This window comes from Coregonus lavaretus (genome assembly GCF_964263955.1).
Source record: "Coregonus lavaretus genome assembly, contig: HAP1_SCAFFOLD_2530, whole genome shotgun sequence".
Classification (NCBI taxonomy): Eukaryota; Metazoa; Chordata; class Actinopteri; order Salmoniformes; family Salmonidae; genus Coregonus; species Coregonus lavaretus.
Genome location: NW_028158056.1, coordinates 30001 through 56968, shown reverse-complemented (window position 1 = coordinate 56968; position 26968 = coordinate 30001). Strand labels below are relative to the sequence as shown.

General features: G+C 43.2%; 1 protein-coding gene and 1 long non-coding RNA gene across 2 annotated transcripts in view; one reads left to right on the top strand and one right to left on the bottom strand.

Annotated features, from left to right (window-relative positions):
- Positions 1-1816: 1816 nt before the first annotated feature.
- Positions 1817-3401, bottom strand: LOC311124468. Its single transcript, XR_014612761.1, has 4 exons — positions 3314-3401; positions 2468-2696; positions 2066-2327; positions 1817-1952 (listed from the first exon to the last, which is right to left on the bottom strand). It is a non-coding gene; the product is annotated as an uncharacterized lncRNA (long non-coding RNA).
- Positions 3402-15741: 12340 nt separating this feature from the next.
- The window catches only part of LOC311124466 (tripartite motif-containing protein 16-like), a 13150-nt gene continuing 1923 nt past the window's right edge, over positions 15742-26968 (top strand). The window contains exons 1-5 of the mRNA XM_084198611.1: positions 15742-16375; positions 16801-16896; positions 26264-26497; positions 26616-26775; positions 26901-26960. Of these exons, the coding sequence (XP_084054737.1) occupies positions 15779-16375; positions 16801-16896; positions 26264-26497; positions 26616-26775; positions 26901-26960 (1147 nt within the window). The 5' untranslated portion in view covers positions 15742-15778. The remainder of the gene's footprint in view (positions 16376-16800; positions 16897-26263; positions 26498-26615; positions 26776-26900; positions 26961-26968) is intronic.

Below are 26968 nucleotides of genomic sequence, written 5' to 3'. Positions count from 1 at the left end.
ATATGACCACAACACTTTCACCCAGTTCTCCTCTGAATCATTCAGATGTTCATTGGCAAACTTCAGACGGGCATGTATATGTGCTTTCTTGAGCAGGGGGACCTTGCAGGCGCTGCAGGATTTCAATCCTTCACGGCGTAGTGTGTTCCCAATAGTTTTCTTGGTGACTATGGTCCCAGCTGCCTTGAGATCATTGACAAGATCCTCCCGTGTAGTTCTGGGCTGATTCCTCACCGTTCTCATGATCATTGCAACTCCACGAGGTGAGATCTTGCATGGAGCCCTAGGCCGAGGGAGATTGACAGTTCTTTTGTGTTTCTTCCATTTGCAAAAATTCGCACCAACTGTTGTCACCTTCTCACCAAGCTGCTTGGCGATGGTCTTGTAGCCCATTCCAGCCTTGTGTAGGTCTACAATCTTGTCCCTGACATCCTTGGAGAGCTCTTTGGTCTTGGCCATGGTGGAGAGTTTGGAATCTGATTGATTGTTTGCTTCTGTGGACAGGTGTATTTTATACAGGTAACAAGATGAGATTAGGAGCGCTCCCTTTAAGAGTGTGCTCCTAATCTCAGCTCGTTACCTTTATAAAAGACACCTGGGAGCCAGAAATCCTTCTGATTGAGAGGGGATCAAATACTTTTTTCCCTCACTGTAGTGGTTGCGTCCCCCCTTTTTCTTCTGTTGTGTTTTCCCTCAGTGTTCCTTATTGAAAATCTATTAACAATTCATCTGTCCAAAAAATCCTATTACGGTTTTGTTTTAATCACTTTGGTACTATTTTCACAAGCAGGTGGTACATTTTCACAACTCTTAGTATAAAACTCCAAGCTGGTCACGCTTGTAAGGCAGCCAGTCTTTCATTCAAAACCTGTCATTGTGCATTCATTTGGATTGGAAACATCTCTCACCACACAACCATTGATTCAAAATATAAATGTAATGAGAGCATTGGTTTAATCACCAAAAAAACTTAAAACTACTCAATTGAAAATATATCATTAACTACCAGTTAATCCAATAGCAATCACTGCAAGATAATTGTTTCAAATAACCCTTAGAAGTGCTGAAAGTAATATGCTACAGTACTGTAGATGACAGTTTACATTAGGCAATACACTTACATTACCCAACAACATTGACAATGTATCATTTCCATGATATCTATTCAATGTGTAATCAAAGGTGTGATCAATGATGACATCCTCTACAGTCATTCATGGGGAAAAAATGTTATTTTTCTGATATAATTGCGACATATAGTACTGTCTGTAATTAGATGTAAGACATTCAATGAAACATTTAATGAAAATAAAATAATGTTTAGCACGTATTAATTTGCATCAAGCCTATCTAGAGCATTTGGCCATAAATTCTCATCCACATCAGTAAATGTCCTCATTGTTCAGGCACCGCTGGAGAAACCTTTCGGCATGTTGAATCAAAGCTTGACATTGGTCTGCATTGATGTCATCACATGCCTCATCCATGGCCAGAAGGAGGGTGGCGATCGTACACCTTCCACCTCCATGATAAAAAAATAATTTAATAAGGTTGAGGAAGGAGAGTACCGGGGGGGCTGGTATAGGGTCACAAATCAGGGAGGGACCCTGAAACCATGCCTGAACCTCCTCTGAATGGTGGAACCTGACATTGTCCCACACAATGACATAGGTGACCCCTTCACCTTGACAGGCCTGCTCCATTTCATTGAGAAACCCAATGAGGTGTGCAGTGTGGTAGGATCCAAGTAATGGTCTACGTCCTACCACACCATCTTCAGAGATAGCTGCTGCACTTGGAAATGTTTCTCCCACGTTGTCCAGGCACTTGGACGGACGCCCGTTGGCAGATGTGGTTCCGCCCACGGCGCCAAATTTTGGCCAGGTTGAATCCGCTTCATCAACAAAGATATACTAGTGATGGTTCACAGCAGCATCAAGCACCATCACCCTCTAAGAAATATATTTTGGTTAGTTCTTTTTACAGTATAGTTCCATTATGATATTGTGAAGTAGCATGTGCATTAATAGCAACAGTAATACATTGTATTTATATAGTGCTGTACCTGAACATACTCGGCCCCCAGTTGTTTCTCTCAGAAGGCTCCAGGTCAATGTGTTTCCATAGATACCTGGTGCCTCTTCAAAAGGCGGGTGATTGTTGGTAGGCTGATGGATGCCACATTGGCAAAGGTGTCATCATTCTCCTCAATGGCCTGCTTTATTTCAGACAGACGTATGTCATTCCTGGCCCTCACCATTTCCACCACTGCCCACTCCTGCTGGTCGGTCAGCACACGACCACCACCATGGGGTCTTCTGTCAATTCTGAGGGTAGAACAAGTGTATACTGTCAGTAGATCATACTGGAAGAATACTGGAACAAGTTATGTGAATTTACATGCATTACAACATGTAATTTATTGTAAATGTAATGGTAAAGCATAGTGCATATCCAGCAGACTTACCGGTTTTCTTGGAGAAAATGTTCTTATGATTGAATTGACAGTTGATCTTTTCAGATTGGGGTGAACTAATCTGGCAGCCTCTGCCATGGTAAGGCCTCTGTTTACCACATGGTCAACAACGATGGCCCAGACTTCATTAGACACAACAGTTCCTTGCCGTCTGCTGTTGTAGAAATATATATGACTCATGAAGTAGTCAACTCAAACATATCTCACAAGAAACTGGAGCCTGTGAATCCAAGAATTAGACTTTTATTATCTAATAACGAAAGCCGAGCAGTTCCATGAAACGGCTCTCTCTCTCTGGCTTAGACATCGCTTTTATAAACCAAATGCACAAACATGCATACATGGCATATACAGTTACCCCCGGTTAAGTGATTAACCATTAAGCGCAGTTAGATTAAGTTATGGTCAAATGTATTTAAACAAATGAGTAGAGAATCATATCAAAAGTATTGTGAGCATTTTATTGTGAAAGGCATTTACTTTATATGAAAGGTATTTCTAGATGAAACACTGATTAGGTTTGGTGAAAATGTTACTGTGTGGTTTTGTGTTTTGTACTTAGTCAATTGAAAATGTGCTTCAAGTTTTGAAGAAAAAAGTAACAGCCTTTTTGACGATCTGTGATGAGTTTTGTTCTAAGAGTTGGGAAATTTTACCACACACTTGTGAAAATAGTACCAAGACAACACTGGGGAACAGGTTGTCTGGAATCCAGGAACAGTGGAAATTGACCCCTTCCTCTCTCTCTGTGAGTTATCAGTGCTCTGTACAGGCAGAAGTTAGTAAGTATGAGACAATCTTTACTGAACTGATCGGGTCCATTGAGAGAATACTCACTGAGGTGAAAAGGTTGATTAGAGGCCAGGAGAAGACTGCAGCGAGACGGGTTAAAGGACTCCTGGAGCAACTATAGCAGGAGATAGCTGAGCTGAGGAAGAGAAGCACTGAGCTGGAGCAGCTCTCACACACAGAGGATCACATCCATTTCCTCCAGGTAACTCAACTGCCTTGATACATGTGATATGAAGTTGCATTTTTTAATAGTGACAGAATTCGAAATGTCTCCTTAGCTGAAGACCAAAGAAGAGTTGTCCCTCTGTAAGTGATATTCAAACACCCTCTCAAAGACAACATCCATGTTCTTTCTTTTACATATTGGGTTTTGTTGTTCATCAGTCAGACGTCCTCCAGCTGACATTGGATCTGAATACAGCTCATCCAGAACTCAGCCTGTCTGAGGGGAACAGGAAGGTGACAGCCACTGATAAAGCTCAGCCCTATCCTGACTACTGGAGACAGCTGCTGTGTAGAGAGGGCCTGTCTGGAGTCTGCTACTGGGAGGTAGAGTGGAGCGGTGGATGGGTTGAAATAGCAGTATCATATAGAGGGATCATCAGGAAAGGAAAGGTCCCAGAGTCTACATTTCTAGGTAACAGTCAGTCCTGGACTTTGGAGTGCTATCCCCTCCCCATTGTAGGTTTTGGCACAATGCTAATCAAATAGAAATATCTGTCCCCTGCTCCTCCAGAGTAGGAGTGGACCTGGATCACAGGGCAGGTACTCTGTCCTTCTACAGCGTCTCTGACACAATGACCCTCCTCCACAGAGTCCAGACCACATTCACTCAGCCCCTCTATCCTGGGTTTGGGATTGGTACAAAATCATATCTCAATAATTACCAGTGGATACAGATGATTTCAACCATTTCAGACATATTGATGGAGAGCTTCTGGGTTATTAACAGTCTTCCAGTAGGCCTATGATCTGGTTCAATTCCCCTTTTTTAACGTTATGTAAAAATAAAAATAAAAGCCTGGTCCCAGATCTGTTAGTGGTCTTGCTTAACAGATGGCATGATGGCACATACAGACTGACACTCAGGCTTCAGACTTTTACTGTCTACCTGATCACCTCTTGGCTGTTGCAATCCTCTGGAAATGGGTCTCTTTTTCTCTTGATGTAAACTGTAGTACTGGCAAACCAGTCAAATCAGAAACTGGGATCATTGTTGATCCATTTATGATCAGATGAGAATAGTTAAATCACCCATGTACATGTATGAATCCAAACAATTCAGTTGTCTGAATCACTTACTGAATCAATGTGGTCTTTCAAAATAAAAGTCATCATCATGACATTGGAATTGCTCTACTATTGAATTGATTGACACAATGAATCAGCTATTTCCAGTAATCTATGTACCAATATATATTTAGACAAATAGATGATACATAAAACACTCCCACACCACATCCATTTAGACCAATAGACGACACATAATACACCCACACATTATATTGGAGCAGGAAGGAACACAAAGGTTGAAGTCTATGACCGTCTAAACCAGTGGTATTCAAAGTCGGGGTCGCGACTCCTAGTGGGGTCACGGGGGAAACCAAAAATGAAGAGTACAGATTATTGTATGGGACAATATACAAACGTTTTGGAGAAAGATCATTATTGAGTAAATGTATTTATTCTGATGAATACCGCTGATCTAATCTGACTGTCTAAAACTGACTGTTGAATACCACTGATCTAAACTGACTGTTTAACACTGACTGTTGAATACCGCTGATCTAAACTGACTGTTGAATACCGCTGATCTAAACTGACTGTTGAATACCGCTGATCTAAACTGACTGTTGAATACCTCTGATCTAAACTGACTGTCTAAAACTGACTGTCAATTAAATGAATACACAGTACATACAATATATATATACAAAAGTATGTGGACACCCCTTCAAATTAGTGGATTTGGCTATTTCAGCCACACCCGTTGCTGACAGGTGTATAAAATCGAGCACACAGCCATGCACTCCCCATAGACTTGATTTGATTTATTAGGATCCCCATTAGCCGACGCCAATGGCAACAGCTAGTCTTACTGGGGTCCGATATATAACAAAAAATTCATTACAGACAAAATACTTTACAATTTACATACATTAACACGTAGTGTGTGTGTGTGCATCTATCAGTTACACATACATGTCAGTACATACACACAACAAGTAGGTCACATGGGGGAGAGGCGTTGTGCCGTGAGGTGTTGCTTTATTTGTTTTTTATATAATATAATATGCCATTTAGCAGACGCTTTTATCCAAAGCGACTTACAGTCATGTATGCATACATTTTTACGTATGGGTGGTCCCGGGGATCGAACCCACTACCTTGGCGTTACAAGTGCCGTGCTCTACCAGCTGAGCTACAGAGGACCACAATTTGCTGTTCACTTGCACTATATAAGATGGATGCTATCATGGGTGGCTCTGTATCCTGTAATACTGCACGTTTCCTTGAATTTGTCATGGACCTGGGGACTGTGAAAAGACCCCTGGTGGCATGTCTGGTGGGATAAGTGTGTGTGTCAGTGAAGTGTGTGTGTGTCACTGAATTTCCAACACATTAATGTTTCTTATAAAAACAAGGTGACATAGTCAGTCTTTACTCAACTCTTAGCCAAGAGAGACTGGGGTGGATACTATTAATATCAGCTCTCTGATTACAATGAAGAGCAAGACGTGCTGCTCTGTTCTGGGCCAGCTGCAGCTTAACTAGGTCTTTCTTTGCAGCACTTGACCATATGACTGGACAATAATCAAGATAAGACAAAACTAGAGCCTGCAGGACTTGCTTTGTGGAGTGTGGTGTCAAAAAAGCAGAGCATCTCTTTATTACGGACAGACCTCTCCCCATCTTTACATCCATTGAATCTATATGTTTTGACCATGACAGTTTACAATCTAAGGGAACACCAAGTAATTTAGTCTCCTCAACCTGTTGAACAGCCACACAATTCATTATCAGATTCAGCTCAGGTCTAGAATTTAGGGAATGATTTGTACCAAATACAATGTTCTTAGTTTTAGAAATGTTCAGGACCAGTTTATTACTGGCCACCCATTCCAAAACAGACTGCAACTCTTTGTTAAGGGTTTCAGTGACTTCATTAGCTGTGGTTTCTGATGCGTATATGGTTGAATCATCAGCATACATGGACACACATGCTTTGTGTAATGCCAGTGGAAGGTCACTGGTAAAAATTGAAAAGAGTACAGGGCCATGAGACAAACATTGGCAGTAGAATGGCCTTACTAAAATGCTCAATGACTTTCAACATGGCGCCGTCATAGGATGCCACCTTTCTAACAAGTCAGTTTGTCAAATTTCTGCCCTGCTAGAGCTGCCCTGGTCAACTGTAAGTGCTGTTATTCTGAAGTGGAAACGTCTAGGAGCAACAACGGCTCAGCCGCAAAGTGGTAGGCCACACAAGCTCACACAACGGGACCACTGAGTGCTGAAGCGCGTAGCACTTAAAAATCGTCTGTCCTCGGTTGCAACACTCACTACTGAGTTCCAAACTGCCTCTGGAAGCAGTGTCAGCACAAGAACTGTTCGTCAGGAGCTTCATGAAATGGGATCCGTGGACGAGCAGCCGCACACAAGCCTAAGATCACCATGCGCAATGCCAAGCTTTGGCTAGTAGTGTAACGCTCGCCGCTATTGGTCTCTGGAGCAGTGGAAACGTGTGATGAATCACACTTCACCATCTGGCAGGCCGACTGACGAATCTGGATTTGGCGGATGCAAGGAAAACCTACTTGCCCCAATGCATAGTGCTAACTATTACGTTTTGTAGAGGAGGAATAATGGTCTGGGGCTGTTTTTCATGGTTTGGGCTAGACTCCTTAGTTCCAGTGAAGGGAAATCTTAACGCTACAGCATACAATGACATTCTAGATGATTATGTGCTTCCAACTTTGTGGCAACAGTTTGGGGAAGGCCTTATTTGTTTCAACATGACAATGCCCCCATGCACAAAGCGAGGTCCATAGAGAAATGGTTTGCCGAGATCGGTGTGGAAGAACTTGACTGGCCTGCACGGAGCCCTGACCTCAACCCCATCGAACACCTTTGTGATGAATAAGAACGCCAACTGCGAGCCAGGCCTAATCGCCCAACATCAGTGCCCGACCTCACTAATGCTCTTGTGGCTGAATGGAAGCAAGTCCCCGCAGCAATGTTCCAACATCTAGTGGAAAGCCTTCCCAGAAGAGTGGAGGCTGTTATAGCAGCAAAGGGGGGACAAACTCCATATTAATGCCCATGATTTTGGAATGAGATGTTCGATGATTAGGTGTCCACATGCATTTGTCCAGCGCTACAGGGGACTAAGGTAGTGTAGAGGTCACAACACTGTTTCTATGGAGACTGTTGTGGAGGAGCGTTCCATGGTGTCGTGGAATCACAGGCAGGTCTTGTACTGCAGGAGTTTCTCTGCCAGAAGGCTGCTTCCTACTGCTCTACTCTGCACCACACTCAGGTCTAGGTTCCTGGGACACAGGGGAGGAGAGACTGCTAGGGTGGATCTGTCTCAATACTGTCACCTGCCTCAATACTGTCACCTGTCTCAATACTGTCACCTGTCTCAAAACTGTCACCTGTCTCAATACTGTCAGCTGTCTCAGTACTGTCACCTGTCTCAATACTGTCACCTGTCTCAATACTGTCACCTGTCTCAATACTTTCACCTGTCTCAATACTGTCACCTGTCTCAATACTGTCACCTGTCTCATCTGCACAGACTATATTAATACTTTGTTCAGGTCACCTCAAGGGGTCAAGGAAATTCTCAAATGTGTATCATTGAAAATCCTCATGTCCTTTGCCTCATCTACAGTGACTATATTGATACATGAGAGGTTGTCATACTGTACCTGGAAGATATCCACCAGAACACCCGAGTGTTTATGGTCATCAACATGGCTAAGAAGAAGAAGAAATGCTCCAGATTCCCTTCATGCAGTGTGTTTGGGTACAAGTTACCTGTAGTTGGACAGGAGAACAGTACTATCAGTGGCCATAGGACTGAATCACCATAATGCAGACAGAACCCCATCAACCATTCCAACATGAATGGATGTTCCTCTTCAGTTTCTATGGTTACGATGATGCATCTGTTAGTGAAGCCTTTACCTCCAGAGAGTAGGTAGACCAGCTGGATGATGAGGGCTCCCAGGAAACAGCCCCCTCCGTAGGACAGGGGGAGGAAGTGCAGGGAGATGCCTCTGATATGACTGGGTGTCAGGTGGAAGGAGATCACAGAGCCTGGAACAGAGAAGAGAGGAAGACTGGGAAGAGAAAGAAGCATTCATTTGGTTCAAACGTCTCTTGTCTGTCTCTAATACACCAGTAGGGGTCATCCTAACCCTAGCTTCCAGAGTTCAGAATACTATCCTCCATGTTGGCAGTTGGTTCCAACACTCCACATTCTAACTTCATCCTAACTACATATGGTGTCCATTGACATTGTAAATCTCCAACCCAGTTTGTCTCTGTGTACGAACAGTGTAGCAGCAATAGGTGTGTCAGAAATACGTGCTCAGCCAGCCCCAGTAGGATGTACTGGGGGAGCCAGCTGGAAGCAGGCCATGGCGGACACCTGGAGCACCTTCCCTGACAGGGCCTGCTCCATCAGAGGATAGCCCTTCCTGTGGACCTCAGACAGGCCCGCTACCAGGACAGACTGGGCCGCACACGCATGACCCAGCACTGAGAGAGGAGAGGAGGGAGGGGACAGGGAGAGAAACAGAGAGAGAGGGAGAGAGAGAGAGAGACATTAACATTGACTGGCTCATTGATGTGGATGGTATTTGTGTGTGTGTCTGTGTGTGTGTGTGTCTGTGTGTGTGTGTGTGTGTCGTGTATGTGTCTGTGTCTGTGTGTGTCTGTGCGTGTGTGTGTCTCTGTCTGTGTGTGTGTGTGTGTCTGTTTGTCTGTTTGTCTGTTTGTCTGTCTGTCTGTCTGTCTGTGTGTGTGTGTGTGTGTGTGTGTGTGTCTGTGTGTGTGTCTGTGTGTGTCTGTCTGTGTGTGTCTGTGTGTGTGCCGTGTGTGTGCTTACTGATGACTCTGTCGGGGGAGAAGGGTGTTGTTATCTCCACATGAATCTAGGTAGCCATAACCAAATCAGTTAGTCACTGAGAGACGATATATCAACACAGAGATGGGCAAAATATACTGTACATCAAAAATGTACTCTAAAGACTAATGTATCAAACTTAAATACAAAATACTTTTGTAGTTGTATGTAGATAAAATACAAATACATACAGGTAAATACATTTGCTAGTATACACCTTCACTACAACAACATTCTCAGTGACGGAAGAAAACAGCTTTTAACTTTCTATGACTGTGATATGAGATTGTTTATCTAAATTAGTTGAATGTACTGATGGTAAGTCTCTGGATATGAGTCTCTGCTAAATGACTAAAATGACAATGTAAAAATGAACAATTGCAAAGCACACTGGGTATTATTATTGGCCTTCTTTTGGGTGCAGATCTCATTATTTTAATACCCAGCATATTTTTCAAGTGTTCTTTTTACATGTATATTTAGTTCATTTAGCAGACGCTCTTATCACACCATAGTGCTATCAGACTTCTGATACCAATGCAGGGTGAAAGCGGGGCCACAAGATGTGAACCGCTATAAAAAAATGGTATAGAAAAGTATTTTGTATTTTCAAAATACATTGGAGTGTAGTTCATCCCAGCATAATTCAAATGACTAAATACTCAGAAGTAATTAATATATGTATTTCAAATGCATGTAACATAAATACAAACTATCTCTGCCGACTACCAAAAAATCTGTGTACACTTCCTTATCAAAAAACCACACCCCCTCTACATACAGAGTACACATTTTAGTCATTTACTAGTCACTTTATCAAACCATAGTGCCATCAGACTTCTGATACCAATGCAGGATGAAAGGGAAACACAAAATGTCCAACCCCTATAAAGAATGGTATAGAAAAATATGTTGTATTTTACAACAACAAAATGTTTTTACAAATTACAGGTCTCAAAAGTATCTTGTTCCAAATACATAGGATTGTGGTTCAGGCCAGTGCAATACAAAATGACAAAATAGTCAAAAGTCATTGAAATATGTATTTCAAATACGTATTAACAGAGATACTGCCCATCTCTGTCTCCACATTATCTTCTGTAACATGTTGAAGGGAATGCCTGCTGTTGGAAGCGTACTCCACCCTAAAGCCACTCTCCAATTAGGGCCACATCCTAGTTAAGCAGTACACCTTGCTGCAGTCAACTCTCTATGCCCGTTTGGTTAGCCACCATGTGGCTGGTGGGGTCTCCAACCCAGCCACTATCTCAAAGACTATGGACCTCTTGATGAACTCTTTTGATGTAGTTTTGATTGGTATGGTGGCCAAAGACATTTCAGTTATAGTTTTGTTCTTAAAGGGATACTTCAGGATGTTGTCAATGAAGCCCTATATTTATTTCCCCAGTCAGATGAACTTGTGGATAACATTTGTGGTGACAGAAATTGACTTAGGTACAAGGTAATTAAGTAAGATGACATACAGTTAGTCTTAAAGGTACTAAACGTAAGTTATTGTGTGAAGAAGATATAATGAAGAAAACATTCTGCCAGTAAAACTTCATTAGAACAGTGTGTCGCACAAGTTCCTCTTTCTGGTCCTCTGTCTAAACCAACTGTTCTAGGCGGAGTGCCAAAACAGCTTCTGGGTGAGGGGCAGCATCCTGTTGTTGATCCTCTGTCTAAACCAACTGTTCTAGGCGGAGTGCCAAAAGAGCTTCTGGGTGAGGGGCAGCATCCTGTTGTTGATCCTCTGTCTAAACCAACTGTTCTAGGCGGAGTGCCAAAACAGCTTCTGGGTGAGGGGCAGCATCCTGTTGTTGATCCTCTGTCTAAACCAACTGTTCTAGGCGGAGTGCCAAAACAGCTTCTGCGTGAGGCGCAGCATCCTGTTGTTGAGATAGAAGTCACAACAGCTCAGCATTAGGGTTGAAAACTGAGATGTGTCAGTTCTCAGAACCCTGTTCCGAGAACTGAAACAACACCCTGATCTCTTGAGTTTGTAAGTGATTACTCAGTAATTATGCTCTGAGGAGAGATAGGTATTTTATTTTGCCTTTTCAAAGTTATTTGTGAAACATTTATTTTTAATAAAACTGCAGGACATTTTCCTGTTTAAACCGGTCCTTTGCCTCCAGTGTCCTGGTCCTAAAAAACCCTGCAGACAGAGTATTCTACTACCAGGGATGGGTAGAAATTACTACATACAATTACAAAATACAGATACAAAATACCATCAAGATCAATGTATCAAAATAAACTACTAAATACTTGTATTTTGTAATGTATTTCATTCAATGTAATGTATTCATTTTAAATACAAAAACACATTTGTAAGTAACCGATCCGAACACCAACAACATTCTCAGAAACAGTGACAAAACCTTTTTTCTTGCTATGACAGTGACACTGTATTTTGCTATCTACCTTAGTTGAGCAAGTCACTCTGGATAAGCTAAATGACTAAAATGTAAATGTATATGTGAAAATGAACATAAGAAATTAACTGCAAAGCACACTGGGTATTATTTTTGGCCTTGTTTCGGGGCGGAGCTCTTTAGAATAATACTCAGCATGCTTTGCAATTATTCATTTTTACATCGACATTTACATTTTAGTCATTTAGCAGACGCACTTATCCAGGGTGACTTTTAATTAGTGCCTTCATCTTAAGACAGCTTGGTGAGACAACAAAATATTACAATCATATCAAGTACATTTTCCCTCAACAAAGTATTTATCAACATTTTTACATATACATTTATATTTAGTTAATTTAACAGACGTTCTTATCACACCATAGTGCTATCAGACTTCTGATACCAATGCAGGGTGAAAGGGGGGCCACAACATGTGAACCGTTATGATAAATGGTGTAGAAAAGTATTTAGTATTTATTTGGAAAATAAAAAATACAAAATGCATTGGATTGTAGTTCAGCCCAGTGTAATTCTAATGACAAAATATTCAGAAGTAATTAAAATACGTATTTCAAATACATGTAACATAAATACTAACCATCTCTGGCTACTACCCAACACTCTGTCACGCTTCCTCATCAAATAAACCACATCCACTCTACATACAGAGTACACAGTCAAGTAGGAAGCCACTTCCTGTCCTCTGGTGTAGAGTTCCATGAAACAGAAAGTCATCTTTGACACTGAACAGAAAGTAATCTTTGACACTGCCATTGCTTAAGCTACGGGAGAGAGCACCAAAATGGCAGAGAATCAGGAACTGTTCTGTTGCTCCATCTGTCTGGATCTACTGAAGGATCCGGTGACTACTGCCTGTGGACACAGCTACTGTATGGGCTGTATTAAAGAAAGCTGGGATCAGGATGATCTGAAAGGTGTCTACAGCTGTCCACAGTGCAGACAGACCTTTACCCCATGGCCTGTTCTGAACAGGAGCACTGTGTTGGCTGAAGTGGTGGAGAAACTGAAGAAGACAGGACTCCAGGCTGCTCCCCCTCCTGCTCTGTGCTATGCTGGACCTGGAGATGTGGCGTGTGATGTCTGCACTGGGACCAGAAAGCAGAAAGCCCTCATGTCCTGTCTGGTGTGTCTGGCCTCTTACTGTGAGACTCACCTCCAACCTCACTATGAATCTCCTGCTTTGAAGAAGCACCAGCTGGTCAAAGCCACCCTACAGCTATAGGACCAGCTTTAACATTGCAGATATATTGGGGCTTCTATCTGTGTAATTGTCTGCATCATTTCCAATCCCCCATATATATGTTTTGTAAATATTATTTTAAATATATTTTCCTTCTTTATTATTTTCCCCTAACCCTACCACCCCTCCTAAACTAATGGACAACAATACTTACGCTTCCACTTCCAGCTTATAAATGTACATACTACATACATTTCACAGACACTACATTTTACATTAGTTATCTTTTGTTTGTTTTTAGTCCCCGCCTTCAGCTACCCTCAGCCCCTCCCATCTATCTCTGAAGACCATCCATTTTTGATTTCTAGCTGCCATACAGTGCATTCGGAAAGTATTCAGACCCTTTGACTTTTTCCACATGTTATTACGTTACAGCCTTATTCTAAAATTGATTAAATAAAACATGTTCCTCATCACTCTACCCACAATACCACATAATGACAAAGCGAAAACAGGTTTTTATTTTTACACACTTATTGAAAATACAAGACAGAAATACCTTATTTACATAAGTATTCAGACCCTTTGCTATGAGACTCAAAATTGAGCTCAGGTGCATCCTGTTTCCATTGATCATCCTTGAGATGTTTCTACAACTTGATTGGAGTCCACCTGTAGTAAATTCAATTGATTGGACATGATTTGTAAAGGCACACAGCTGTCTATATAAGGTCCCACAGTTGACAGTGCATGTCAGAGCAAAAACCAAGCCATGAGGGTGAAGGAATTGTCCGTAGAGCACTGAGACAGGATTGTGTTGAGGCACAGATCTGGGGAAGGGTCCCAAAACATTTCTGCAACATTGAAGGTCCCCAAGATCACAATGGCCTCCATCATTCTTAAATGGAAGAAGTTTGTAACCACCAAGACTCTTCCTAGAGCTGGCCACCTGGCCAAACTGAGCATCGGGGGAGAAGGGCCTTGGTCAGGGAAGTGACTAAGAACCTGATGGTAACTCTGACAGAGCTCCAGAGTTCCTCTGTGGAGATGGGAGAAACTTCCAGAAGGACAACCACCTCTGCAGCACTCCACCAATTAGGCCTTTATGGTAGAGTGGCCAGACGGAAGCCACTCCTCAGTAAAATACACATGACAGCCTGCTTGGAGTTTGCCAAAAGGATCCTAAAGGACTCTCAGACCATGAGAAAGAAGATTCTCTGGTCTGATGAAACCAAGATTGAACTCTTTGGCCTGAATGCCAAGCGTCACGTCTGTAGAAAACATGGCACCATCCCTATGGTGAAGCATGGTGGTGGCAGCATCAGGCTGTGGGGATGTTTTTCAAAGGCACGGACTGGGAGAATAGCCAGGATCGAGGGAAAAATGAACAGAGCAAAGTACAGAGAGATCCTTGATGAAAACCTGCTTCAGAGCGCTCAGGATCTCAGACTGGGGTGAAGGTTCAACTTCCAACAAGACAACAACCCTAAGCACACAGCCAAGACGCAGGAGCGGCTTGGGGACAAGTCTCTGAATGTCCTTGAGTGGTCCAGCCAGATCCTGGAGTTGAACCCAATCGACCATCTCTGGAGAGACCTGAAAATAGCTGTGCAGCACTGATAGCAACAACAACCACCGCAGAAAAGTTGGCTGTGTTTACAGACAGACAGACAGACAGACAGACAGACAGAGGTTGTTTACTATGACTGGATGAAGGGATACAGTGTTGAAGGCTTCCTTTAGGTCTCCTGGTTTCTTGGGATTTAAACAGTGAATACAGTGAGATAGTCCTAACCATTCAATCAATGTACAGAACAAACAGTCATCATTAACACTATCCAGAGTGGAGCCTATGGATATAATATATTATCTTATAATAGAATAGAATAGAATTTTATGAATAGAAAATAATAACTGTTTTGACATGAAAGCACAGCCAGATGATTTGACTTGACAGTGTGTCTCTATACCTCAGTCTCTGAAGACACCCAGCAATGGTTAGGATTATTAGAGAAGCTTTTCCTGCTGAAAGGCAGTTTCATTTCATCTGGTTGCAGAAACAATTCATTGGATATGTTCATAACCCCGTCCACCTATAAGATGTGGGAGGTTTCTGTCTGACTAAGAAGAGATACAAAGAACTCTGATTGTAAAACGTCTTCTCTTTTTAGTCCTAGATATGGCTAGGGTTAGGGTTACTGCTGAATGTAGTAACTCTAACCCTGACCCTAGGCCTAACAGTAATACCCACACTGTAATGTAAAGTATTACCTCATTCTCAATGATCAGTCAATACATACAGTATTCATTTAAACTACAGTATATTGTATCAATATCAAGCCCCCCCATTACAACCACTTATTAATTATTATAGACACTTATAATACACTTATGTGTTATAACACTGATTATAAGGAATTATGAAGCTTGTTATAATAATTATAATATGTACTTCATAGGAACTGTTACCCTTTATATATTCTAACAACTCATTTTGTTAGATTTATTCCAAATGAAGGGCCCTAACCTAGGAACTAAAATATTTGTCTCCCTCACCTCGTTGCATGCAGTTCTCTCTCTCTCCCTCCTTCCTCTAAATTCTCCCTCCCTCCATCCCTCCTTCACTCCATCTAACCCCACCTCTCTGGCAGAACCAGGAAGTCCCTCCCCCTCGCACAAACAATTTTCTGAGGAAACGAAACTGATCTGAGTCTCTGTGTCGTCTGTCTGTGTGAGAGTGAACAACCGTCCAAATGGCTCAGCAGGGAGTTCTGCTGGACCAGGACCAGTTCTGTTGTTCTGTCTGTCTGGACGTACTGAAGGAACCAGTCACCATCCCCTGTGGACACAGTTACTGTAGGAACTGTATTGAGGGCTGCTGGGATCAGGATGTTCTGAAAGGGGTCTATAGCTGTCCTCAGTGCAGAGAAACCTTCACTCCAAGGCCTAATCTGAGGAAAAATAACATGTTGGCTGAGATGGTGGAGACTCTGAAGAAGACAGGACTCCAGGCTGCTCCCCCTCCTGCTCTGTGCTATGCTGGACCTGGAGATGTGGCGTGTGATGTCTGCACTGGGACCAGAAAGCAGAAAGCCCTCATGTCCTGTCTGGTGTGTCTGGCCTCTTACTGTGAGACTCACCTCCAATCTCACTATGAATCTCCTGCTTTGAAGAAGCACAAGCTGGTCAAAGCCACCGCACAACTACAGGAGAAGATCTGCTCTCATCATGACAAACTGCTGGAGGTTTACTGTCTTACCGATCAGCAGTGTATCTGTTATCTGTGTACAATGGATGAACATAAAGGCCATAATACAGTGTCAGCTGCAGCAGAGAGGACTGAGAAACAGGTAAGACCAGAACTACTTGTTGGTGACTGTCTGATAAACAAAGAATTAAAGATACAGTAGGATCTGAGGCTGTTTGAATATGAGATAATTCAAATGAAATATATCCACGGCAGAAGAAATATGAACACAAACGTTGGTGTATATTGAGTTTGCTCCAAATGTATCACCATTTTCTAAAGTCAAACACTATTATAATTCCGAATGCCCTTTTAGGAGTTCAAAGTTCAGTCTCAACCCCTTGATACATGTACACCTACCATAAACACTATAATCATTCACATAGCAACATAGAAAATATCATATGGTAAAGGGACTTCCTCAAGATTTTAGACCTTCCTCTCTATGGGCCCTATGTCCCATTACTATACTATTGATCTACTGGACAAATAAAGCTTGATAGCTCATTGAAGAGTGATTCTCCACAGAGGCAGCTGGGGATGAGTCAGCAGAAGGTCCAGCAGAGATTCCAGGAGAGAGAGAAGGACCTGAAGGAGCTCCAACAGGCTGTGGAGTCTCTCAAGGTGAGTATTGTTGACCAGAGGATTTTACCTGTCTCCTCCAGTTATAGAGAGAGATAGGACCCCTCTCCAATCCCACTGACCCCACTATGCCTGGACCCCTTTCAGAGAATAGACTGCTTAATGTAACTGATGGGATATGAACCTGGGTCTTGATCATTACACCAAGAGGACATTCCCCATTGGGCCGTGGGCCGACACTGATTTTGAAGTTGCAGGCGGGGCCACCTCATCACATAACTTTAAGTAACCATGACTGACTCATGTCCCCTATACATACAGCGGCTTGCGAAAGTATTCTCCCCCTTGGCATTTTTCCTATTTTCTTGCCTTACAACCTGGAATTAAAATGGATTTTTTGGGGGGTTTGTATCATTTGATTTACACAACATGCCTACCACTTTGTAGATGCAAAATATTTTTTATTGTGAAACAAACAAGAAATAAGACAAAATAACACAACACTTGAGCGTGCATAACTATTCACGTGCATAACTGCTCCTTCAGGGTTATCTTTGGTTTCTTTTTTGCCTCTCTGATTAATGCCCTCCTTGCCTGGTCCATGAGTTTTGGTGGGTGGCCTCTCTTGGCAGGTTTGTTGTGGTGCCATATTCTTTCAATTTTTTAATAATGGATTTAATGGTGCTCCGTGGGATGTTGAAAGTTTCTGATATTTTTTTATAACCCAACCCTGATCTGTACTTCTCCACAACATTGTCCCTGACCTGTTTGGAGAGCTCCTTGGTCTTCATGGTGCCGCTTGCTTGATGGTGCCCCTTGCTTAGTGGTGTTGCAGACTCTTGGGCCTTTCAGAACAGGTGTACAGTGGGGGAAAAAAGTATTTAGTCAGCCACCAATTGTGCAAGTTCTTCCACTTAAAAAGATGAGAGAGGCCTGTAATTTTCATCATAGGTACACGTCAACTATGACAGATAAAATGAGAGAAAAAAATCCAGAAAATCACATTGTAGGATTTTTAATGAATTTATTTAACCAATTATGTGACTTCTGAAGGTAATTGGTTGCACCAGATCTTATTTAGGGGCTTCATAGCAAAGGGGGTGAATGCATATGCACGCACCACTTTTCCGTTATTAATGTTTTTGCATTTTTTTGAAACAAGTTATTTTTGTCATTTCACTTCACCAATTTGGACTATTTTGTGTATGTCCATTTCATGAAATCCAAATAAAAAACAATTTAAGTTACAGGTTGTAATGCAACAAAATAGGAACAACGCCAAGGGGGATGAATACTTTTGCAAGGCACTCTCTCGCTCTCTTTCTCAATTCAATTCAATTCAAAGGGCTTTATTGGCATGGGAAATATATGTTTACATTGCCAAAGCAAGTGAAATAGATAATAAACTAAAGTGAAATAAACAATCATTTCACTCACAAAAGTTTTAAAGGAATAGACATTTCAAATGTTATAATTCAAGTGCAAACAGAGTGAGCCATTCGCCAGACTGAGTTCTGGAGGTGAAATGGAAATGAATGAGGGAGAGTTAAGTGAGGTAGAAGGTGTGGTGAAGAGCTCAGAACCAGAGCCTGGCATCAATGGACATGATAAAGAAGAATCTGGTGCAGTAGGAGTTACATTTGTGGTTTCAGGGTGGGTGGGAAAGGAGTTGGGTGCAGTTGAATCAGTGTAAGATGTTGTGGTGGCAGCTGCAGAGAAGTATTTGGCCATACAAGATTAGACTTCAGAAGAGTTACAGGGTGTGTTGAGTTGTGGTTTCCTGTCCTCCCAGGCCGTTGGCATGGTGCAGGAGCAGATAGGGTCAAAGTAGTGGAATGGGGTAGTGGGTATTTAATGAGTGTAGGGTTAGTTGGAAGGGTGTTTTTTATTATTATTATAATTTCCCCTTTTCCCATTTTGTATCACAAAGTATAATGGATTTATATTATAGTCCAGTTGGGGGCGGTAATACAACATATTGGATGCCAACCGCTGTTAAACACCAAAGAAGAAGAACCGTTACATTATGTCTATGTACAGTATTGTAACGATGTTCATATCTCTCTCATTCATTAACTTTCATGGTAGTTGGTTGTGTGGGTCTCTGGTTATGAATAGGGTGCTGACAGACAATTGTTGATGGATATTTATAGAGCTCTGATCAGGACGACAATAGGAGTGACCTGCTATTGGAGGTATTAATGTTATTATGGAGAATTGAGAGAATGGGTGTAGTAGTGAGATTCTGCTGGGTCCCAGCACATTCGGGTGTGGAAGGGAATGAAATTGTAGACCAGTTAGCTAAAAGAGCTTTGAAACTACATATAATTGATATTAATGTTCCACTGGGTAGAGGTGAGGCCAAATGTAAGATCAGAGCCATGTTGATAGATGTGTGGCAGAAGAGATGGTACTCTGAGCACAAGGGCCGGCATTTATATGAATAGTTGACAGTTTTACAGAAAGGTCGATGGACCAAGATTCAAAAGTCAGATTAGGAAGGAAGAGGTGGTGTTTACTTGATTGCGCTTAGGACATTGTACATTGACCTCGTCATTACATCTGGTTGGCAAGCATGGGAATGGTTTGTGTGTGGAGCAGGGACGGCTTGTTCAATAGGGCGATATGGGCGACGCACTGCCAAACGGGAAAAGGAAGGGATTTTTTTTCTAATCAATTATAAAAAATAAAATAAAATAAAATAATTTTAAAAAATTATAAATTTATAAAAAATTATATCACGGCAACAGCAGTTATCAGTGTTCACGTCTGATCTGCCAGCCACTAAATGTCAAATCAGGCTAAAGTCGTGCTTCAAATGGCCCCGCCCGTTTTTTGGGCGATTTCAGTCAGGTTGAAAATCGCCCAGAAGTCTCTCATAGCCTGTCATGTAAAATCTATTTGTTTCACATTTCAAAGCTTTCAATACATTCTCTATGGGTGTCTGTGGGCTTGCACTTACGCGCTTTCGTCATACATAACGTAACCACGAATGAACGTAACTAAGAAAAGACCAGGTAGCAGCCTCAATCAATTCACTACTACTATCAAAATGGCTAGGCTTCAGTCCAACTCGATTGTGTCTTTGAAAGAAGTTCCTTTTTGTCGGCGAACAAATTAAGATAAATTGGCAACGAAACAATTAGGACCTCCCAGACCAAATTTAATAATTCAACAGGTTTCTACTAAAGGCGGAAAGTCCTACACCCGAGGATTTTCCAAAAATTGGTACGAACGAAAAAAGACATTGCCACTCACTCAACTGGATGACGAGGGATACAGGCTAGCTGTCCGCCGCCACAACGATGAGGTTAGTGTTGATAATCACAAGTTTACTGGATGTGGATATGGTGTAATAAAGGCAGTTTATTCAGAGGTAAATATATCTGGAATCGCGTTCACGGACCCGTTCGTCAAACTCTTAGGGAGCTATAAATTAAGCCCCATTACTTACCATATCAGATAAGAGAAATTGCTGCAGCTACATATATTTTACATCCTGGCCCTACATAGTTCACTATTTGCATCACTTACCAAAATATTACATGTGGTCATATATGCTTGGAAAGTGGAGATGCCATAGAACGTCAAAAAAGTAAACATTGCTGGAGACACATTGCCATTTTGGAGAAGACATCGCGTTTGCTAGCGAAGAGATTTGTTGTGGCAAATGAACTTGGGCTGGGAATTGCCAGGAACCTCACGATAAGATATATGCATCAGCATTGCGAGTCTCATGATTCTATACGTATTGCGATTCGATACTGTGATTTTATTGCGCACCATATGTCTGTTGCAGAGGGATCAGAAAGCCATGAGAACGAGTTTTGATCAGTCATGGAAATAAAAGTGCTGAAAACAAATTGGCTCCCAATGTGAAAAGATTGAGAACAAGCTATGAAGGAACAATAATGGTGTTTTGGTGCAGGTACAGCCAACTAGCGCTAAAATATTGCGATATTGTCAATACAGTATATCGTAAAGTATCACTATGTAACTCGATTTCTTTCACCCCAATCCCTCAAATTAACGGTAAATAACTGAATTGTTTGCCCCACATTTAGCTAAGATGATTAGCTAGCCAGCTAAAATGTTTTATTTAGTTAGCAGTCGCATCTACAATAGTTTACTGTCAATAACATGTCTCCAAAAATGACGTGGTGTCTCCAATTGTGTTGACATTTTACAATTGCAATGCGCATCCATGAGTATCCACTTTCTGTAGCTCAGCTGGTAGAGCATGGTGCTTGTAACGCCAAGGTAGTGGGTTCGATCCCCGGGACCACCCATACACAAAAATGTATGCACGCATGACTGTAAGTCGCTTTGGATAAAAGCGTCTGCTAAATGGCATATTATTATTATTATTATTATTATTATTATCTGAAGAGAGCCCCGAAACATTGTGTGCAGACATTTTATGCAATAAATGAAGTAGGTTCAATCTAGTAGTTCTGATCTTCTGATTGGTCCTGATGAGTTGGGCGAGGTCCCCTGCAGGCTACTGTCACTGTTGCATTGGCTCTGAGTCGGGTTCTCTGTCTTCAAATGTTCAGCCTAAGAGAGGGGATTTTTGTGTGTGTGTGTGTGTGTGTGTTTAACAGTGATGATGTGTGTGTGTGTGTGTGTGTGTGTTTAACAGTGATGATGTGTGTGTGTGTGTGTTTGTGTGTGTGTGTGTCCTCAGAGCAAGAACTCGTGAGTTGGAAGAACTGAGAGGCCTATGGCGTGGGTGTTGTCCTTGGCCACCTGCTGACAAGGCTGACAAGATAGGACCCTTTTGTCCATTGTTATTGGATAGGAACAGAACTTATAACCAGCTCCTGACCTAAATAGATCTTAGCACAACATTTTACTCAACATATCATATTCCATATTCACTATAACAAATATATTTACTACGACATTAGCAAGAACCGCCACATCCTCAGCCGGCTAATCCAGTGTGTGAAGTTTTGCGGAGTGTTTGAGTTAGCTTTGCAAGGCAAAGATGAAACTGAGGGCTCCACCAACCCTGGTAAGCCAACACTTTTGAGATCAGTCAATAAATGCTTCTGGTATTGACTTATATGCTGCCCCTGTCTTCATGTTGTTGCTGGACATATCTTTTTTTAAATGTGTGTATGTCACCTAAATCATCAGAAAAATTGCCCCTCCTGAGAATTTTTTCAGGAGCCGCCACTGGTGTGGAGGGTATGGTCGATGAAACGGTGGAGCATGTGTTGTTATATTGTTGTAAGTATGTTGAAGAGAGGGAAAGATGTGTAGGGTCATTGAGGTTGGACGGGGTTGGGGGGGTTTGGAAGGGATTTTGGGGATGGGGGAGGGTCTATTAGAAGTTAGTAGGGCTCTTCTTTATTTTCTCAGAAGTACTGAGTTAGGTAGGAGGATTTAGAAATGTTGGAAACCGTGATTGACCACACACTCCAGCACAGTAGGTGGTGGCATGCACCTTTAACGTTGGTTTGTGGACCGCCATTATATCATAGAAGAAGAAGTTGTTGCTGTGAGAGATTTGTGGTTCGTGAGGAGGGCTACTATTCTTTTTTCTTTTGGTTCTTGCGTATTTTCTGAATGTATTTTCTGATGGTGGAGGGTTTGTTTATTGGTTTCCACTGTTTATCGTTTAGAGTTGAGGGGGGAGTAGGGGTAGTTTGTTAGGGCGGCGTGATGGCCTCAACCGAGTGGAGAAGAAACGCTGTCGCTTCGGGTGCGTTCCGGAGAAAGGTGTGGAGGAAGTTTTGCTCATGGTCGGCGAACAGGTTGGAGCGGAACATCTGCACTCTGCATCCAGAATGAACAAGGCGGTGGTTGTGTTAATGAAAAAGGTTTGTCTTGTTGTGAGGGGTGTGTTGGTGCAGATGTCGCCTCTTTCGATAAGAGTTGTGTTGGCTAATCTGCCTCCGTTTATTGCTTCCGAACAGACCGCAAGTAGTTGGTTAGTTTTGGTAAATTTGCAAGTGGTTTCCGTGTGCTCTCGGCTGGGTGCCAAGCGGAATCCGTTAAACATGTCTCTTTTCGTAGACAAGTGTTTGTTTCTTAACAAACTTCAAGGTTACACAGGGGAGGGGTGGAACACAGGGTTTGCTAGCACAGATAGTTTTGGGTGTTTCTAGTGTGGGGATCATCAGTTATAGGCTACAAGCAGCAATATGATTGATAGGTAGGACAGGTATTGAACCCAAATAATCCCTACTCAGATGCGCTAACCTCAACCCTAGTAAACATGCATTATAAAAACCTTCTATATAAAATTATCTCATATTGGGAGTAAATAGCCTCTGAAAAGAAAAGAAAAACCACTGCATCTTCCAGCCCACCAATAAATTACATAATGCAACCGTTGCGGTTAGCATATTTACCTCAACATGCCCCTCGCTTGCGTGAGAAGGCAGAGTGCTCGATGCTGGTTGATGAATTTGACAATTAATGTACTAGGAAAATACGTTTTTGTCGACCAGAGGTGACTGAATTAATGTTTAGGCTTATTGATAATCATTATAGTAATAAAGTATAATTTCAAAACATGAAAGTTGTCAAGTGGTGGTGGTACCAGGAGGGAGGAGAGTAGAGCAGGGTCAAGTGGTGGTGGTACCAGGAGGGAGGAGAGTAGAGCAGGGTCAAGTGGTGGTGGTGGTACCAGGAGGGAGGAGAGTAGAGCAGGGTCAAGTGGTGGTGGTACCAGGAGGGAGGAGAGTAGAGCAGGGTCAAGTGGTGGTGGTACCAGGAGGGAGGAGAGTAGAGCAGGGTCAAGTGGTGGTGGTACCAGGAGGGAGGAGAGTAGAGCAGGGTCAAGTGGTGGTGGTACCAGGAAGGAGGAGAGTAGTGCAGGGTCAAGTGGTGGTGGTACCAGGAGGGAGGAGAGTAGAGCAGGGTCAAGTGGTGGTGGTACCAGGAAGGAGGAGAGTAGAGCAGGGTCAAGTGGTGGTGGTACCAGGAGGGAGGAGAGTAGAGCAGGGTCAAGTGGTGATGGTACCAGGAGGGAGGAGAGTAGTGCATGGCCAAGTGGTGGTGGTACCAGGAGGGAGGAGAGTAGAGCAGGGTCAAGTGGTGGTGGTACCAGGAAGGAGGAGAGTAGAACAGGGTCAAGTGGTGGTGCGCAGGCCGTGGAGAAAGCGGTGGTGGGGAGGGTTGCAGCTGGGCTACATGAGCTGAGGCAGGTTTCTGTAGTAACAGAGACTCCGGTGGCGAAGGCAAATATTGCCTGTCATTGGGGAAGAGGCTCTGATCAGGGGGGAAGTGCAGGGGGGCAGAGACTGGGAAGGAGGAGGACGGTACCGTGCCAATGGAGGAGGAGGAAGAGGGGGGTGGTGAGTCTGCGGGAGCGGAGGACAAGGCGGTCGATTTTTCAGATGGCTCATTGGATCCAGAGCTGACAGCCAGTCAGGCTGAGGGCCCAGTATATACGGTGAGAGAACTTTCTAGGTTCCTGATGGAGACTAAAGGGGAAAAAGAAGGTTCTGCTGGAGTCTTATTTGATTGATCCTGGAAGGTTTGTAAGGTCAGTACAACACGTGATGAAGAATGAGGGGTTTAGTGTCCTCTCACCCAGGAAGCGGTATAGGCTGAGAAAATGGGTCATGGGTTCTTAAGGGCATGTCTTCAGAATCTGCTTAAATTGATGGTTTTTTCTGGCATGGCGGCTTTATGGGCTTCTCTACTGGTTTCTGATTGTGGTGATTTTCGGCCAAAAACATTTAAACATGATTTTTTTGCAAGAGACACACAGTTATGTGATTAATGAAGTGTATTGGGGGTCTGGTGGAAAGGGGGCGCAGGTGCTGAGCCATGGCACAAATCTTAGTGCAGGGGTAGCAAAAGAGGTGTGTAAGGGTAGGTTGTTAGTGGTTAGAGCCAAAATCAGTGACCTTGTCTTTGCTTTCATAAATGTGTCTGCACCTAGTACAGGGCTCAGTTCTCTGTTTCACCAGGGCCCAGGCAGGTGTCCTATTGGAAATTCCATGTAAAGCTCTTCCAAGATGTCACTTTTTGCTCAAGCTTCCAAGGCTTTTGGGAGAGGTGGGGACAGCAGAAGGGGGAGTAACTTCTGTTGTGGGGGAGAGGAGGGAGCCTGATGGGTGGGTAACTTCTGTTGTGGGGAGATGAGGGAGCCTGATGGGTGGGTAACTTCTGTTGTGAGGAGATGAGGCTGTGGAGTTGTACTCTGATTTATAGAGGGCAGAACTCTGTGGTCCTCTGTAGCTCAATTGGTAGAGCATGGCGCTTGTAATGCCAGGGTAGTGGGTTCGATCCCCGGGACCATATGTAAAAATGTATGCACATGACTGTAAGTCGCTTTGGATAAAAGCGTCTGCTAAATGGCATATTATTATTATTATTATTATCCTGGGTTTTCTCAGGTTCTGCTCACAGACCTTTCCAAACTCTCTCTGTCACAGATAAATCAAATAGACATTTCCCTGGCCTTTCACAAACTCTCAGCTGCTGTCTCTCAGACGGTCTGCCTGTGGATTTTTATAAAAAGTTCTGGGGAATTATTGGACAGAACGTGTGTTGCGTGAGTGCGTCGGGGTGGGGGGAGCTGTCGCTAAGCTGTAGACGGGAGGCTTTGACTCTCCTGCCCAAAATAAGGATTTGAGCGACATAAAGAACTGGAGGCCTGTGGCATTGCTCTGTTTGGAATATAAGGTCTTTACCAAGGTCCTCGTTAACAGACTCAAGTCCCACCTGGACTCTATTGTACACAAGGACCAAACGTACTGTGTACCAGGACGCTCAAACACAGACAATCTGTTCATAATCAGGAGAAAGCCTTTGATCCACCACTGCAAGTGACAGCAGAGACTGGGGACTGGCAGGAGAGTCCGGAGGACTTACTGACTTTTAACACTCTGAGCTTAGTGGGAGTGAAGGGGCATCAGTGGCAGGGGGTTGTGGGGGCTGAGAGCATGGAAGGGTATAGGTGGAGGGGCTCTATAAGCTCCCAGTGCTGGAAAGGTCAGGGGTCGTCCAGTGGAGGGTATTACATGGAGCCCTGGACACCAATAGCTGGTTGGCTCGGGTTGACCTGGGAGTTGGGGAGGGGTGTCCGTTTTCTGCAATGATAGACTGTTCATCATGTTTTTTCTGTGTTGCCAGGGTAATGCCATTACTGTTGACGCCTTAGGGTTGAGTTTGAGTTGTACAAAATGATCAACAGTGTGGAGATGTTTCAGGAGGTATGGGGGCTCAGGGGGGCTGTCTGTACGGCTGGAGAGGAGGGGTTGGATGGACGGTTGGAATGTGGTGCTGGTTGGTGTATTGTACTGTGGTGTTGGGTACTGGATAATGTGATTGTGTGGAGGTTGTGGTGGCACGCAATGTGCTTTTAGGGGTGGGGGTGTTAGTGTAATGAGGATGGCTCATTAAAGTAAGACAAGTCTCTCTCTCTCTCTCTCTCTCTTAACAGCGCTCTGCACAGGCAGCAGTGGAGGACAGTGATAAGATCTTTACCGAGCTGATCCGCTCCATTGAGAGAAGGCGCTCTGAGGTGAAGGAGCTGATCAGAGCCCAAGAGAAGGCTCAAGTGAGTCAAGCTGAAGGACTCCTGGAGCAACTGGAGCAGGAGATAGCTGAGCTGAGGAAGAGAAGCACTGAGCTGGAGCAGCTCTCACACACAGAGGATCACATCCATTTCCTCCAGGTAACTCAACTGCCTTGATACATGTGATATGAAATTAAAACTCTCAATCATTTGGTTCTGCTCTCTCTCCCTCTCTCTCTCTCTCTCTCTCTCTCTCTCTCTCTCTCTCTCCCCCCAGAGTTATCAGTCTCTCTCCGGTACCAGTGTATCTTCAGACTTACCCAGCATCGTTGTCCGTCCTCTTCAGTACTTTGGAGATGTGAGTAAGACTGTGTCTGAACTGAGAGAGAAACTAGAAGACGTCCTTAAAGGAGAATGGACCAAGATCTCCACTACAGGTGTGTTGAAAATAATAAGAACATCAACTTTAGACCATTGAAAGTTCCCTACTATTCATATACATGTGGAATATGGTATGATGATAACATTCCCTCTCTCTGTGAATGTGTTTGTGTGTCTGTAGTGAATATAGTGGATGTTGTACTGCCTCCAGAGCCCAAGACCAGAGAACAGTTCTTACAATGTGAGTCT